Source organism: Neopsephotus bourkii, unplaced genomic scaffold (genome assembly GCF_033783945.1).
Source record: "Neopsephotus bourkii isolate Nb327-2 ecotype Australia unplaced genomic scaffold, CSIRO-AGI_Nbou_v1 NB_39, whole genome shotgun sequence".
In the NCBI taxonomy this organism is placed as follows: Eukaryota; Metazoa; Chordata; class Aves; order Psittaciformes; family Psittacidae; genus Neopsephotus; species Neopsephotus bourkii.
The window spans coordinates 1,219,921-1,235,350 of NW_026900556.1; the positions used below are offsets into that span (position 1 = coordinate 1,219,921).

General features: G+C 52.6%; 1 protein-coding gene across 1 annotated transcript; it reads left to right on the top strand.

Annotated features, from left to right (window-relative positions):
* ALKBH5 (alkB homolog 5, RNA demethylase) lies at positions 1-14,059 on the top strand. Its single transcript, XM_061346699.1, has 4 exons — positions 1-904; positions 6,237-6,317; positions 10,391-10,534; positions 12,303-14,059. Exons 1-4 carry the CDS (start codon positions 165-167, stop codon positions 12,484-12,486), a joined length of 1,149 nt encoding a protein of 382 aa, XP_061202683.1. The 5' UTR covers positions 1-164; the 3' UTR covers positions 12,487-14,059.
* Positions 14,060-15,430: the final 1,371 nt, after the last annotated feature.

Genomic DNA, 15,430 nt, shown 5'->3' on the forward strand with positions numbered 1-15,430 from the left:
TGATTGCTCCCGTTTCTCACCTCCCCCGGTCCTCACCTCCCCGTCCCTCCGGGGCTCTTCCCGCAGGGCGGCGGGTGCCATGAATAGCAGCTGCGCGTCCCCCGCCGCCGCCCGCCGCCGCCTGCAGCGCCGGGATCGATAGAGGCGGGGGCTGCGGACGCACTATGGCCGGCACCGGCTACACGGACCTGCGGGAGAAGCTCAAGTCCATGATGCCCTACCGGGACGGCCACAAAGGGAGCGGTGGAGGCGGCGGAGGAGGAGGAGGTCTCGCACGGGAACCCCCCGACCCCCCCCTTTACGATCGCAAGCGGCGGCACCAGGAGGATTCCGGCTCCGAGCCCAGCGACTACGAGGAGCAGAAGGAGGAAGAAGAAGCTCGGAAAGTGAAGAGCGGCATCCGCCAGCTTCGCCTCTTCAGCGCCGAGGAGTGCGCCAAGATCGAGGCTCGCATCGAGGACGTGGTGTCCCGGGCGGAGAAGGGGCTCTATAAGGAGCACACGGTGGATCGGGCCCCGCTGCGGAACAAGTATTTCTTCGGGGAGGGTTATACCTATGGGTCTCAGCTGCAGAGACGAGGCCCCGGGCAGGAGCGCCTGTATCCGAGGGGAGAGGTGGATGCTATCCCCGAGTGGGTGCACGACCTGGTGATCAGGAAGCTGGTGGAGCACCGGGTGATTCCCGAGGGCTTTGTGAACAGTGCTGTCATCAACGACTACCAGCCGGGGGGATGCATTGTCTCCCACGTGGACCCCATCCATATCTTTGAGAGGCCCATCGTCTCCGTCTCCTTCTTCAGCGACTCGGCGCTTTGCTTCGGGTGTAAATTCCAGTTCAAACCCATCAGGGTCTCGGAGCCCGTTCTCTTCCTGCCCGTCAAGAGGGGAAGCGTCACGGTGCTCAGGTAACTCGCCCTCAAGGCTTCCCGTTAACGTGCTTGGGGCTCGGTTGTGTAATGCTCCTCGTGAGGCACGCGGATGCACGGCTCGGGCTTGGTCTCACCCGCCTGAAAGCATGCAGGGTGTTGGTGGAAGGGGTATCGGAAGGGTTTGGAGGGGATGGGGGTTTTAGGGATGAAGGGTGCCCTCTCCATAAGGTTTAAGGGGAGTCCTGCCACTTTTGGAGCTGCTCCTTGCCTGCCAGTGGTTAAAATAACACATCGAGACACAAAATGGATCCTCTGCCCATGAGCGGTCAGAGCGGAGCAGCTGGTTGGGATTGGGCTCCTGGGTCTATTCTTAGCTCGGCCATGCCTTCCCGACCTGACCTTAAGCGTGGAGAGGAGGAGGTGTGAATGGCCTCGTTCTCCCAGTCCCTAAACTGGGAATACTGAACCCTCTCCTGCCTGATGCCAATGGGGAGATGGGAGAGCCCTGTGGGACCGTTGCTTGGAAGCGTGACGGGTCACGGGCACAAGGAAGGCTTTTACTGTGCGTTCATGCAAGCAAAGGAAGAGCTGTGGAGGTGAAATGACCTGCCCAAGGTCATGCAGGCAGTCGGTGGTAAAGCTGGGATTGACACTGGGAAACTCTGCTGGGCAGGCAGGTAAAGGGACAGGGACAGGCAGGATTGTGTGGAGCTGGTACGTACGGACCCACTGGTGTCCTGGTCTTAGGGAGTGCGTCTCAAAGCCCAGCACTGGGGCTGCTTAACTCCGTGAGCACCAACCCCTCATGTTCCTGAAGGTCAGAGCGCTCCCTGCCAGGAGCAGGGATCACCCAGCCTCTGCCAGCAGGGCAGAGCTACCTATGGTATCCCCATTTGAGGTTTTAGGTTTGGGGTTGGTGAAGGTCCAGGTCGGTTTTCAGGGCTCCCAAGCAGTAACACAATCCCTTCCATTGGCTTGTAAAGTGATCGCCGCAGGGTTCGGGAAGGAATTCTTCCCCCCACATCCACACAGCCTCATCCGCTGACTGGGGGCATCAATAATAAATGTTGAGCTCTCGCATCTCTTCCCTCTTGGAGAAGCTGCACAAGCGTGAACTCATCCATGGGGTACCCCCGGCGTTAGGTAACTTGTGTGGATTAGGGAGGGAAGCGGGAATGGCGCTGAGGACGTTTCCACCCTCGGTTTCCTGCTGGTGAGGTGAGCCCTTGTGCTGCCATTCCCTGGCAGGCCTGGGGTGAATGCTTGTCCTTCCTTTCAGAGCCAGAGGTCTTTTGCTAAGGACAGGGAGAGCGTTTCCTTGCTGAGAAGCATGCTGGCAGAGCTGTTAGTGCAGGCTCACTCTGGAGTCTTGCAGGCAAAGCCGCTAGGAAAACTCATGGCTTTACATCCAAAGCAGGATCAGGACTTGCAGTGGAGCAGGAGAGGTGCTTTGCTCTGCTCCAGGACCAGGAACCTCATGTTTTCTTATGCCGTATCCTCACTTTTCCCTCTGTAACTTCCGGGAAGAGGCAGCTGACTCAGGGCTCAGGGCTTGGAGAGGGTGTCTCCCAGGCCTGTGTGTTTGGGTTGTTGGCCAGGTCACCTGGGTGCTGTAATCAGTTTATTAACTGAAGCAGTGGTACAAATCAAACCAAGAGAGCTTGTTTTCCTTCCAAACAGAAGGGTTGCTTTCTGCCCCACCGCAGGCCGTTTATTCCTTAGCTTAATCCTGGTTAGAAGTTCTGCTCTCCAGCAAATAATAGCCTTTAAAACAGGGATTATTTCAATTTTGGTACTGCAGTTAGCAGATACTTAGCACTCACTTAAGAGAGATTCTGCCAAAGTGATTGTTCTGTGGTGATATGATCCTGGCTGGATAAGAGTTCCTCGACTCAGCTCTTCCCTTCTAACCCTGGCAATTGAGGAAGAGGTGCAGACCCTCAGGAGGCTCTCAGGGGTCTATATCCCAAATCCAGCCCTTGCTCTTGTTAAAGTCAACTCCCCAAACTTGGCTTGTTCTCCTCTCAGTAAACAGTTCCTGAAGGCAGTTGCCCTGGAGATAGGGAAACGGCGCAGATAGAAATGGCATGCTTGTAATGTCTGTGATTCCAGTGCTGCTGGGGCAGTGGTTGCTGCCAGCAGTGCAGCCACATGGCTTTGGTTACCGTGTGGAAGCCGTGAGGATCTAAAGAAAGCTGTTGGATCTCTTCTCTGTGCCCTCACATCGGTCCCAGGCTGTCCCCTGGTCATGTCTGTCCTGTTCCTGCCTGTTCCAAGCTGTCCTCCACCTACCCAGCAGGGAGTATGCAGAGGGGCTTTCCCCATATCCCTCCCTTGGCTCTATTTGCCCACCCTGTGGTGTTTGCAAGCAGTGAACCTGCCCCAGACTCACTGGACAGCATTCGTATCTCAAGAACTTTGCATTTAAGAGGTGGAAGCGAGATTCTCCTCCCTGGGCTGAGCACCTTTGCCAGCAGGACAAAGGCTGAGCCATTCCACCACCTGCTAATGAGCCCTTTGCTCTTCCAGCAAAGCACTTCTCCCTCTCTTTTCACATCCGTGGTGAAGATTGGCCTTTGTAGGCTTGACTTAAAGGAGAGGATGACCTCCTCCTTGTCGGTTTTGGCTTATAGGAGGTAACCCCCTCCAGCCCCTGTTGTCTCACAGCACCAGGAAGTTTGTCCCGCTGCCAGCCAGGCTAAAAGGAGGTGGCAGGAGCTCCTCGCCCTGTGCTGCTCTCTCAGGCAGAGTTAAGTGGGGTTTCAGTCCTGTCTGGACCTTGTTTGTGGGTTTTCTTTTTCTACCTATAATTTGATAAGCATCGATCGATGGAAGCAGTGGGGAGGAGATGGAGGAATTTGCCTGTTCATCTGGGGAACACGTGCTTTGACAAATGCTTAGGCTGGATAAAAGGAATTGAGCTGGGGAGGGGGGGGTGTTGCAGAGCTTGTGTGATGTACAGGCTTCCCTTCCGCAGCTGGGGAGTGCTCTGTGTTGTAAGAGCGGTGGCAGTGGTAATGTGATGTTTGTGTCTCCTGTTGTCTCAGGGTAGCGTAACCAGAGCTGGTTGCAGTCTGAGGATGAGCCCGCTGTCTTCCCAGCCACAGGAATCTCTCCACAACTGCCTGGATTAGATGCTTTTCCCAGAAAAGCCTGATCCCTCAGGACAGGCTGTTGGTGCAGAGGAAGTTCTGTGTGTGTGCCAGTGCTGAGGAGATAAATAGATGTGTTCAAGCTCTGCTTGAGCTGCTTGGTGCCACAGCCATGGTTTGTGGCAGCAGCATCCCTAAACCACAAGTTAAACCCCTGAGCTGCTCAGCCCTGTGATGGGCCTGTGTGTGAGGTCCCCCTGCCCGTCCTCAGCCCCTGGAAACACATCCCATCAGATGCAGAGCTCCAGGGCCTCCTTTTGGGTGATGTTTATACAGAACCCCCTGCTTTCATCTCCATGTGAATCAGTTGTGTTGTGGCTCAGCAGCAGCTCTTCTGGACTGGAAAAGGCTCGGGCAGGAGCTGGGGGTGTGAGATGTGACAGGTTGGTGAGGAGCTGGGGTGGGAGATGGGGGAGTGTGTGGATGGCACCTGCACCTCCCCATGTTCTTCTGGGAAAACACTTTAGGCTGGAGACTTGATGCTTGGGTGTTCTCATGAAGAGAGGTTTAGGGTTTTCCTTCCCAAGCTGTCTCTTCCTTCATGCTTTGGGTTTCTTCTCTGGGTGAGAAACGTCTGGGTAGACCCTCAATGTCATTACAGGTGTTTTGTCCCATGTCTCTCCCTTGGCACATCATCAGGATGCAGCAAGGCCAGGCAGAGGGTGAGAAGCTCCTGCTGCCACATTGTTATAGAACCAAATAAGCTTTTTCTTCCATTTCTCTGCCTGGTTTTGCCTGTGCAAACCTTGCTGACATTTCCTCATGGAAAGCACAGGGCTGGAATAGACCTTTTCCTGATGTTCGTTGTGTCACTGAGGATGCACTGGGTTGAATGTTAACATGGGTGATATTAATGAATTCACTGGAGCTTGACGCAGAGGTTCCTGGAACATAATAGAGCATCATTATAAACCCCTTCTTATAATGCTGCTGTCCTCTGCGGTGCCTCAGAGGCTGGGGGGGGGGAATGGACATCAACCCCTGTATTAACAGATCATCTCTTAGCCTTTTAACTCCCTTCTCAAGCAGTAAATCTGGCCTGGAGGTGTGTTTCGCACTGAGTGGGTGGGTTATCTAACCAGATAAAGCAAACCTGGTCCTGTCCTGGCTTGTGTGTGATCTGTGCTGGGCTAACCTGGAAGCTGCTGAGCCAGTGCAGCAGCCCCTTCATGGTAAAGCCTCATGGGGACGGTGGGCTCTGTGGCTTCTGCTTCAGGTTAAAGCAGTGTGGGGTTGTGCTACCTTTGTGTGGCTTCAGCAGCCTTCACCCAAGTCCCTCCAAAGGTATTCCTGTGCTTTCTAAAGGCATTCCTGTGCTTCTCAGAGGTATTCCTGTGCTTTCCAGAGGTATCCCTGTGCTTTTCAAAGGTATTTCTGTGCTTTTCAGCTCTTTTAGGGGGCTCTGAAGGTATTTAACTTCTCTTTAACCCATCCTGGACTCTAGAAGGCTCTGCTGTGAGCAGACACTCCAAGCAGCAGGTAGAGGGCAGGCCCACCTCTTGTTAGCATCCATGGGAGTGATGAGATGTGCTCCTGCGGGAGCAAAACACTCCTACTGAGTGCAGCTGCTGTGTGGCCATGTAACTGCTTGATCCCTCAATGCAGGTCTCTGTCTCACCCTGTGGCAGGGAGATTTTGGGAGCGCAGCTCTGTTTGCAGGTCTGGATGTGAGGGTTACCCCGTGTGCCTTGTGTTGGGCTTGGGCAGCGCTGGGGGGTGATGCTTGTGTCGTGGCTGAGGTTGTGCCTCATCAGGGAGGATGAGGGTGCTGAGATGGCAGCGTCTGTGTCCAGGTGATGGGGGTGAGAGACTTGACCCTGTCTTTGACTAACAAATCAGGATGCCTTCACGGCTGGGTGTGCTGCACATCTCAGCCACAAAGGTGGGTTTCCCTGAGGACATGCATTTGGAGCGGTGTGCTGAGTTTTGATCCTTGAATTGGCTGAATTTGTGCTCCATAAACTCATTTCCTACGTGTCTTATTACACAGCATTGTGGCAGGTGGCTGTTTCCTCTGGTATACACTAAGAAATTGAGTGAAAAAAGCCAAAACAACCGTCTTTCTTTGAAGTTTCTTCCTTCTTTTAAGTCTTGCTCCTGTGTGCAAGGGAGAATGGTGTTTGGAGGAGGAATTCCTGCTGGAAGTTAGGGAATGATTGGCCATACTGAGGTGTTGGGGCTGTTTTCTCACAGTGGCTTTCTGTTTTTGTTGCCAGTGGCTATGCAGCTGATGAAATCACACACTGTATTCGACCACAGGACATCAAGGAGAGAAGAGCCGTCATCATCCTTCGAAAGTAAGTGTTGAAGCCCTCTGGACACTGAGAAAAACTGGGATGGGATGTGATGTGCTTTAAAGAAACACTTTAAAACTGCCTTCCTTGTTAATTTGCTGGCTTGATCTTCCACCTTGATTAGCTGTCACTCTCATGCTCACTGATGCCATACCCATGGTGGAAGTAGGTGGAACTTGTTACTGCAGAGTTAATCACTTCTTGGCTCTGTGCAGCAGTGCTTCATTGTAATGCCTGGGTTTGCAAGCCCTGTTTATCTCCCAACACCTGGCTTTTGTTGCTTGCCTAGCTCCAGACAGCTAGGGTTCCAGACTCTTGTTTGGGGCCATGTATTCAGGTGTCTGATCATACGATACCCACACCTGTGAGGTAGCTGTATGGTCCTTTGGAGCTGATGCTTACAATGAGGAATCAGCTCTAAAGCAGATAAAGTTTTCTTGGTAGCATGGCTTTTGTTTCCTGGAGTGGGAAAGGACAACACTGGCTGCAAAGGGAAATGGATGCAGTGAGTTCAGTGATCACTTTACAGAGCCTGTCCTTCAAGTGGCTGGTGGGAAGCCGTTTAGAAGATACACTGCCTCGATGGCATTTCATCAACCAGTGCTTGTTCCTAAAGCCTCTAAGAAAATGGAGTTAAAAATAAGCCAACCCTATCCCAAACTCCCTCAGTTTTAACCTTTTTTTGTGTCCAGAAATGTCCTCTCTCATCAGTTCCTTCTCCTAGGAGATGGAATAATGTGACTGCCACACACTGACCTGTGCTGATCGTGCCTCAGAAGGTGTTAGCAGTAATTCTGCTGTCAGGAAATCTCTCTGCAAGTGGAAACGCACGATTTGAGTGCTGTAAACCCAAGTGAAAGCATGGCATTGGTAGCAGGGCTGCAGCTGCCCAAGCTAGCATAAGGCTAGCAGGCAAATGGTCTAGGTTCAGACTTGCTGAGCTTTTGGATGGCGTAGTTGGTTTCAGAACAAGTTTGGCACCGTTGTGAAGATATGGCCCAACACCAGTGGAGTGGAGCTGGACATCTGGTTAGAGAGACCATGAAAGGAAGGCAAGGAAAACAGCAGCCTTGAGGCATTAACCAGGCAAAATCAGCCCAGACCCAGGGAGGCAGGATGAGATGTGGCAGGCGATAGAGTGGGATGAAGGATTAGAGCCAAACCATTCCATAGCTGGTTATTGCCACGTGGGGTTTAAGGGTTGTGATAAGAACTAAAAGGCTGTTGCATTCGTGGTGTTGGTTGCTGCAGCCAGTGACAAGCAGTGTGAGTGCTGATAAACACCAGTGGAAGGCATCTCAAATCTAGTAGTTGGGCTTTGGGATAGAGAAGAGAAGCTTCTGTATTAGGCTGTGGAGCAGCTCCTTCAGAAAGACTTGGCTAAATCAGCTAAAGCTGCCCAAATGATGCAAATACCCAGCACACTTGTTTAAACTGGCTCTTCCTCTTGGTTTTCTGCCATCCTCTGTAAGCTCAGGGTGTCGAGTTGTTTCAGTCTTGCCTGAATGCCCTCAATGTGCAACTGGGTGAACACGTAGAGCTGCAGAGAACAACCCAGCCGACCTGATGCGTGGCTGCTGAAGAGACAAAGCTGTTAGCTCCTAGCACAGTGTATTGGCTGGTTTTGCTTAGCCATCCTGTAGCACTGGGGCCTTCTGTCTTCCCCTCATTTCAGGGCCTTGATTTGCTTAGTGTTAGAGCAGAAGCATGTGCCCGATCACACACGGACAGCAATGGGAGGCTGAATGGAACCACACGAGGCTTTTCTCTCTTGAGCAAAGCGGGAACCCCCTGGTAATTCTTGATGTGTAATCTCCATAGAGTTCAGCAGCCCTGGTGCTTACACAGCAATTGCCTGGTTGCCAAAGGGTGCACTCTGATGCCTGCTAAATAGAGCTTATTAATTGCTGCTTCTCCCTTGTGACCTTCCTCTGCGCTCGCATCCCCGCGGCGTGTATTCCTGCAGCAAACGCCATTCTCCACTCCTGGATCCTGCCACTTTGGGCAGCCTCAAATAGTGTGTTACACAAGCAGGAAACCAGCTACTTCCATTGGTAGCCTCCTAGCATGAAAGGCTTGGGAGCAGATGATGTAAAACTCCTCTTCCTCATCTTCGTGATAAGGATCAACCCTGAGTTATCCAATGGGATCAGGTCAGTTGGGGTGTAGAGGAGCATAAGCTTCACTGAAGCTGGGATATTTGGCTCTAATTAGGCTGTCAGAGCCTGCTGGGTCCCACACATCTGGAGCTGCTCTTGCCTGTACTTGGAGTGTGTGGATCCAGAGATGGTTTGTGCTGGCAGTGGCAGAAGGAAGCTGTGGAATCAGGAGCAGGGTTTTGCAGGCTGCTCGGGAGCGGCGTGGTTCCCAAGTAGGTCATAAACACTTCAGTGCTGTAGAGTGATGATATTTACAGTGTTTCCTGCGTGCTGGAGTGCAGGATGGCAGGGAACCAGCAAGGTTTGGAAGTTTGTGGAGCAAGAGGCTGGAGTGGGGAGGAATGGTGCTCTCTTTCCTGAGGTGCTGAAGGAGGCAATATGGGAGGTAGGATGGAAATGAGACCTGTTGAAATGGGTCTTGAAAGTCATCTGGGAGGGCTCATGCTGCCATGTGTAAGCAGTTACATCAGTGATTCTGTTTAACTTGGACTTTGGTAGGTGCTTTGCTCTCCATTGTAGTGTCTTGCTCCTGCAGCTCGTAGCTGCATTGCTCTGTGGACAGGGCGAGCGTGGCTGCTGTTCCTGTGCCCTTGCAGTACACTTGGTGGTTTGCTTTAATTGCAGGCCTGTAGTTGTTGTATTTGAGAGGTATTTAAACCACAGAACTCGTTCAGGGCAGGATCCACAATGCCTTTGGTGTTCTACCTGGGCTGGGTCCAGTCCCGGAGCTGGGAACAGCTCAGGATGATGGTGGTGCAGACTAGAGCAGGCAGCTGCTTGTGGAGGTGTTCCTTGTTTCTGGCATGCTGGATGGAGCCCGGCTGCTCTGCTCAGTTTCACAACTGCCAGCATGGCATCACCCTGCTTAACTGAAGAGGCTCTCACAGTAGCAGAGAGGAAGTTTGGCAACTGCCTGTACTTCCTAATGGGATTTTAGGTTGGGTTTCTTGTGTGGAAACCTCCCTCAGGTGCTGAAGTTCAGCGCTAGAGAGCAAGTAGGAATTCTTCTCTTTGTATCACCTAAACCCCTTACACGTTCACCTCTCAGCCAAAGGAGGGAGACAGGCTGCAACAGCAGGATCACGGTGCTTTTCCTTCTGGGAATTTGCTTGCATCCTCCTGGAGGTGGCATTCTGGAGCACCAGCACCACCTCTGAGTGTGTTTTGCCCATTCTTAGCCTTCGGTCTGTGTTTTAGCAGAGCTTTGAAGTTGAGCTGGTAACTGTGCTGTGCTTGGGGATGGTGATAGAGCTGTGATAAACTCCACCAAGTGTTCATTCCTGCTGCCTCCCTCCCCCTGTGCATGCCTACAGCAGCGCCTTATCCAGCAGCAGCACTGCTTTGGGATGAGCTGTGCTTGCTCTCTGGTGCAGCTTGAGTGTGTTCTGTGCTGCTGGAAGGGATGTGGGTGCAGCTTCTCTTGGCCAGGCCTTCTCCTGACTCGTACTTCAACTCTTTACACCTCTTAGTCAAGCTGAGAAACGCCTGACCCCATGAGAACTCCGGGTAGGAGGGAGTTTCCACCTGGAAGCAGTTATTACTGATGGAGGTGATGATGAATTTCACAGGTGGCTTAACAGGAGCTGTGAGTTATCGACCAGTCACTGTGATTTCATAGGATTTCACAAGTGTGCCACTGCCTCTATTCCATCACTGGTATTCCAGTGAGCCCGGCACCATTGGTATTCCCCTCACGTATCCCTCTGACCGAGGCAGCAAAGGTTAAAGCTGAAGGTTTAAGTGCCAGAAAGCTGCAGTTTGTTCTGCTGTTGGGTGTCAATAGTCCTGACCCTCTTCCTGAGCTGTGTGCCTGGGGCTGAAGGGGGTTTCAGCACACCTAGGGTCGATATCTGCTGCAGCACACTCGTGGTTCTCTAGAAGCTCCTTGCACATTCTCTTCCCTTTGACTCTTTGCAGAACAAGACTAGATGCACCTCGACTGGAAACAAAATCCCTGAGTAGCTCTGTGTTGCCACCGGGTTATAACTCAGGAAGCAACCGGGACCACATCCTGAAACCAAAGCGGTCCCATCGCAAAGCAGATCCTGATGCTGCTCACAGGTAGGATCATCTCTCCTAAAAGCAATGTTTTGGATGCTGTTTCTGGGGCTGTGTGTGTCTGTCCCGGTGTCAGATAAGAGAGGCTGCAGAATGCACTTAAAAGCACCCTGCTTTGCACCTCCCAGGTGCTTTCAGTAGTGTACAGATGTGCTTTATCGGAACACACGTTCCTCCTAGGCTTGTGGAGGCTAAGCTCTGGCTGTAAGCAGCTTATATTGTTTATCCTGTGAGTGGCATAATGAAGGAGCAATAGATTTGGCTGGCTCCTGATAAAGCAGTCATTCCAAACAATAGTTTCCCTGCAGCTAATTATTTTTGACCTCTATTGCCAAGCAACCTGTGCAGCTACGTTAGACTATATTATGAAAGCAATCTTGGGAGGAAGAAAGGGAGGGTTTGCTATCTGGGAAAGGTGAAGGTCGTCTTGGGAAGCTTCTCAGACCTGTTTTGGTTCCCCAGCTGCGTGTGTGTGTAACCAGACTGTGTGAATGTGTGAGCCTGACCTTCAGGAGAGCTCCTTACTGAGGAGCCTGAGCTCTGCAGCAAAGCCTCCTTCAAACACCACCTTGCTCTGTGTGAACGTACTGGTAGCCGTGAGGGATATTCCTGCTATTCCCCAGTTCCAAATGCTCCTGAGGACCGTGCAGTGTGCTCTGCATGTCATGTGAAAAGCATGGCTTGGGCCTGGGGCTTGGCTCTGCGCTCCCAGCCCGTGTTTCAACCTGTCCTGGAGGCAGGCGGGTGGGGATGGTGTGTTTATGAGCAGTGTTCATTCACCTGCACCCTGCCTGACTGGGGAGGAAGAGCAAGAAGAGGAGCCTGCAGATGGAAGCTGGGAGCAGGCAGCGGGCTGGTGTGTGATTAGAGAAGCGATCACGCAGAACAAATCCGTGCATCTCACAGAGCTGCTGGGAGCAGAGGAGCTGTGGCTGCCCCGTCCCTGGCAGTGCTCAAGGCCAGGTTGGACACAGGGGCTTGGAGCAAGCTGCTCTAGTGGAAGGGGTCCCTGTCCATGGCAGGAGTTGGGACTGGGTGAGCTTTAAGGTCCCTTCCAACCCCAAACCATTCTATAACCTGGCTGGGGTGTGGTGCATAGATCCCTGCAGCAGATTGATGAGTATCAAAAGCCTGTTTTTCTCTTCTTTTGGCCTCAAAACCTCAAGTGTAACATAGGTAACCAGCATGCGGTGGTATCTCTTTATGGAACTCAGTTTCCACTTAGGATATAATAAGTGGTGTGTGCAGCCCAGCAGCCCTGTCCTGCTCCAAAGCAATCACAGACAAGAGCAGAGGCAGCTTTGTAGCAATAACAATTGCCTTATGCTGATGTTTGAGAGGACAAAGGAGCTCAGAGCTGGGGTTTGATCCTGCACCACAAGCACCCCAGCAGCTTAAAAAGGGGCTCAGCTCTGTGCTGCGAGTTCTCCTATAGGAGAGACAGAGCCTTCTTCCCAAGGGATGCTTCTTGAAGCCACAAGCTGCACTTAGAAAGAGGTGACTGGGCTGTTTGGAAGTGTTCCTGGTGGAGGTAAGGACCAAAACTTGCTCTGGGAAGGGGGAAGATGTGCACCATTGAAAGCACAATTCCCAGCTTCCCTATGGGAGGTGCCAGGGGGTGTGATGTGTTCCTGCTCTGCTCAGTGCCCAGGACTGGGAAAGCGATGTGGAAACAGTCAGTCACCGTGCTCAAAGTATGCAAAGCCACACAGGGAATGCTGAAACCCCACCGTGGATGTGCTCACGCTCCCTTCTTCCTCTTTTCCCATAGGCCACGGATTCTAGAAATGGATAAAGAGGAGAACAGGCGCTCGGTCCTCTTACCAAAACATAGGAGAAGGAGCAACTTCAGCTCCGAGAACTATTGGCGAAGGTCTTACGAGTACACTGAGGACTGTGACGAGGAAGAGGAGGATGGAAGCCCAGCCAGGAAAGTTAAGATGAGGCGACACTGAGGATTGCACTTTCCAGGCTCGTAGTGGAGCCCATTGGCCTCCAGTCTGTGAAAACTCTCTCTTCCCTCTGGCTATCTTCCATCTAGCTTCAGTTTTGGTTTTTCCTTTCAGGCTGAAGAGTAAACAGGAAGGATCCTAGCGATTTGCTTTGATGAATGGAGGAATGCTGAGACATACAGCAGGATGGGAACATGTCCAGTGCACACAGTGCCCTGAGTCATGGGGTCAAACGGGCATCTCTTCCCTTAGGAAACAGATAAAGTGATGGCAGGCTGTCTGTTGGGATTGCTTTTGAAAACACCAAAAAAGTTTCCCCGTTTCGTTGTGCAGGATTCAGGAATTGTATTTTTGGGGTGGTGGGGGGGTGGTGTTTCTTTTCTTTGCTTTAACTTTCCTCCTTTCCACATGGTTTAAATGTAACGTTCGACCCCAGGAGCTGAAACTGGCTGCGGTGGCCTCGGATGTGCTTCACCAAAGGGCTCCTTTGGTCTGCTCTGACCTCGTTGTTGCTGGGTTTGGTTTAAGGATGCCCTGCAGTAACTGGAAGTTTGAAGCTTTGCAGACCCCTCTTAACTGCGGTTGATTTCAAAGGGTTTAGGACTTTTTTTTTGTTGCACTTTAGTACCAGTTTTAACATAGATTCCCTTTCCAGTCCCTTTCCCCAAGCCAGCGTGGGCTCGCACAGTTCCCTGTGCTGCCCTCTCCGAGAGGAATGTACTTGAGCTCTGGTTTCTCAGTGCTGGTCTGATGAGGAGTGTGTTTTGCTTGAGGAAGAAGGAAACGTGGCTGGCTTCAGTGAGGCTGGCCCCAGGTCCGTATTGGAGCCCTGGGACTGCTGAGGGAGTGATCACATTGAGTACATGCTGCTTCCCAGAGCTGGGGATAGCAAAGAGGAATAGGAGAGTTGCTGTGCTTGTGAAGGACGTTTGCCTTGGGACCCCCTGAGAAGCGCTGTTCTCCATGCCTGGGGCACTGGTTTTCATCCCCCTGCCCCTTTAGGTGGAGAGGGTTGAGGTGATGCAGCATCCCATCCCAAGGGATGCGCTCTGATGGAGCAGGAACAGGCACTGCCATGGCCTTGGGCATCTCTGCTGCAGAGTGTCCCCTCCAAGGCTGGCTCTGGGAGCGGGGACACTGCAAGGGTCTAAGCTTGGCCTCAGTTCAGTGCATTCAGCAGTGGTTGCCCACCTCCTCCTGGCTTTATCCCTGCCTGTATTCCTGGGGCAGGGAGTTTTCTGCTTGCTACAGGGAAGCCCCAGGCATTGGGCCCCATGGCGTTAGCGTTAGATTGCTGCCTTCTTCCTCTCCCTCCCAGCTTGCGTTAGCCCAGACCAAAGCCTCAGTGTGTTCCCAAAGCTTCGGGGCCCAACAGCATCTTTAGCACCCTACTTTTTAAGAGGCTTCCTCCGGTTGATCCCTTGAACCCGAGCGTTGGCAGTTGTAAGGAGTAGTCTTCTTTCTAAACCCCCGCTGCTTTGCCCTCCTCCCAGGTGTAGTTTCTCTTCGTGTCGTGTCCCTCTCACACCTCATGGCCCGCACGCTTGGCAATAAAAAGATGTAATCTGTTTTGAAACCCGGTTTGCTGCTGTCTTGAGGGGCTCCCAGTCAAATCCCACCAAGCCAAGCGCTGCTCCTCGCAGTGCCCTTTGCTGACATCTGGGGCTTGGTGTGCTTTGCCTTCCCCGTTGATTTCCGTAGCTCCTGCCCCTTTCCTGTTGCTGGGGCCGCTGCTCAGGCTGGCTCTAGTGGTCATGTTAGTACAAAGGAGCTGACTGTCACCTGCAGCACAGAGCTGATGTGTGGAGCGTTACAGGTGAGGCTCTCACTGCCTGTCTCTTGTTATCAGGTTGGTTTCCTGGTGACAGCCACTGTTGGCTCCATGCGGAGGTAGAGGCGCAGAACCGGTGTTGTCTGCCCGGAGATCTGAGAGCCGATGCTTCTGCTGCTTCTGAACCCTTTAAAACCCCATTTCCAGACCACATTTAGCATCCCAAGGGGTGTTCGTCACCCTTCTACCTTTCTGCAGAGAATCCAGGCCAGCTCTTGGCTACACATCCACTGTTTTGGGAAGCCTGGCATTCCCCTGATAGCGAAACCACATGCAGGGAGCAGCGATCCCTTCTCCTCCTCATGGCTGGGGCAGGCATCTCTGGTGAGCTGGGGACCTGCTAGCAGGATGCCTGCAATGCCTGTTTCCAGTTATCTTCCTGGCTTCATCCTGGATGTGTCCTGGTGTCAGGTCTGATGTGGGTGATGCTGATGGTGGCAGTGCTCACTGCCAGGCTCTGCACAACCAGCTCTTCCCCACCAGCTCCCAGTTCTGCACCTACCTCTGCAGTAGGGATGCTGTACCCTGGTGTCAGCTCGAAGCTGGAGGCAGCCTGACTTTCTGGGGCTGCTTTCCAGCACAGGAATCCCATGGGATGAGCTGTTGGCTTTGTCTCCACTGAAGGCTGAACGAGACATCCTAGGTCTTACTCCTCAGCCTTGCTTGCATCCTCTAGCCTGGTACCATCACCTCATCCAGTCTGTGTGTGTGCAGGTATCCTTCCTCTCCCACCTTGTTTTGCTGTTCCTGCAGGCCATGGTTGGGAGCTCTCCCCTCTTTCCTTCCTCCCTGCCCCACATCCCTGCAGTGGGTCTGAGCTGGCAGATGTGGTTGGAGGGACAAGAGGAGCTGCTCACCGCTCCAGCCACTCTTCTCATGTGTTTTCAACCTGGTTGGTTGGGGCTTGGCACCTTGGAGTGAGAATGGGACAGAACCAGCCTGACCTGTAGCATCTCCTGGGTGTCCCCAGCGTGTGGGCAGGCCACCTTCCCCTCTTGTACAGACATTTTCTATAGACACAGATGTATATGTGTAGATAACATCGTTTTTTAACTCTTTTGCACTGAACAACAGCAGAGTGAATCCCTGATTCCAAACACATTTCCATGGGGATCC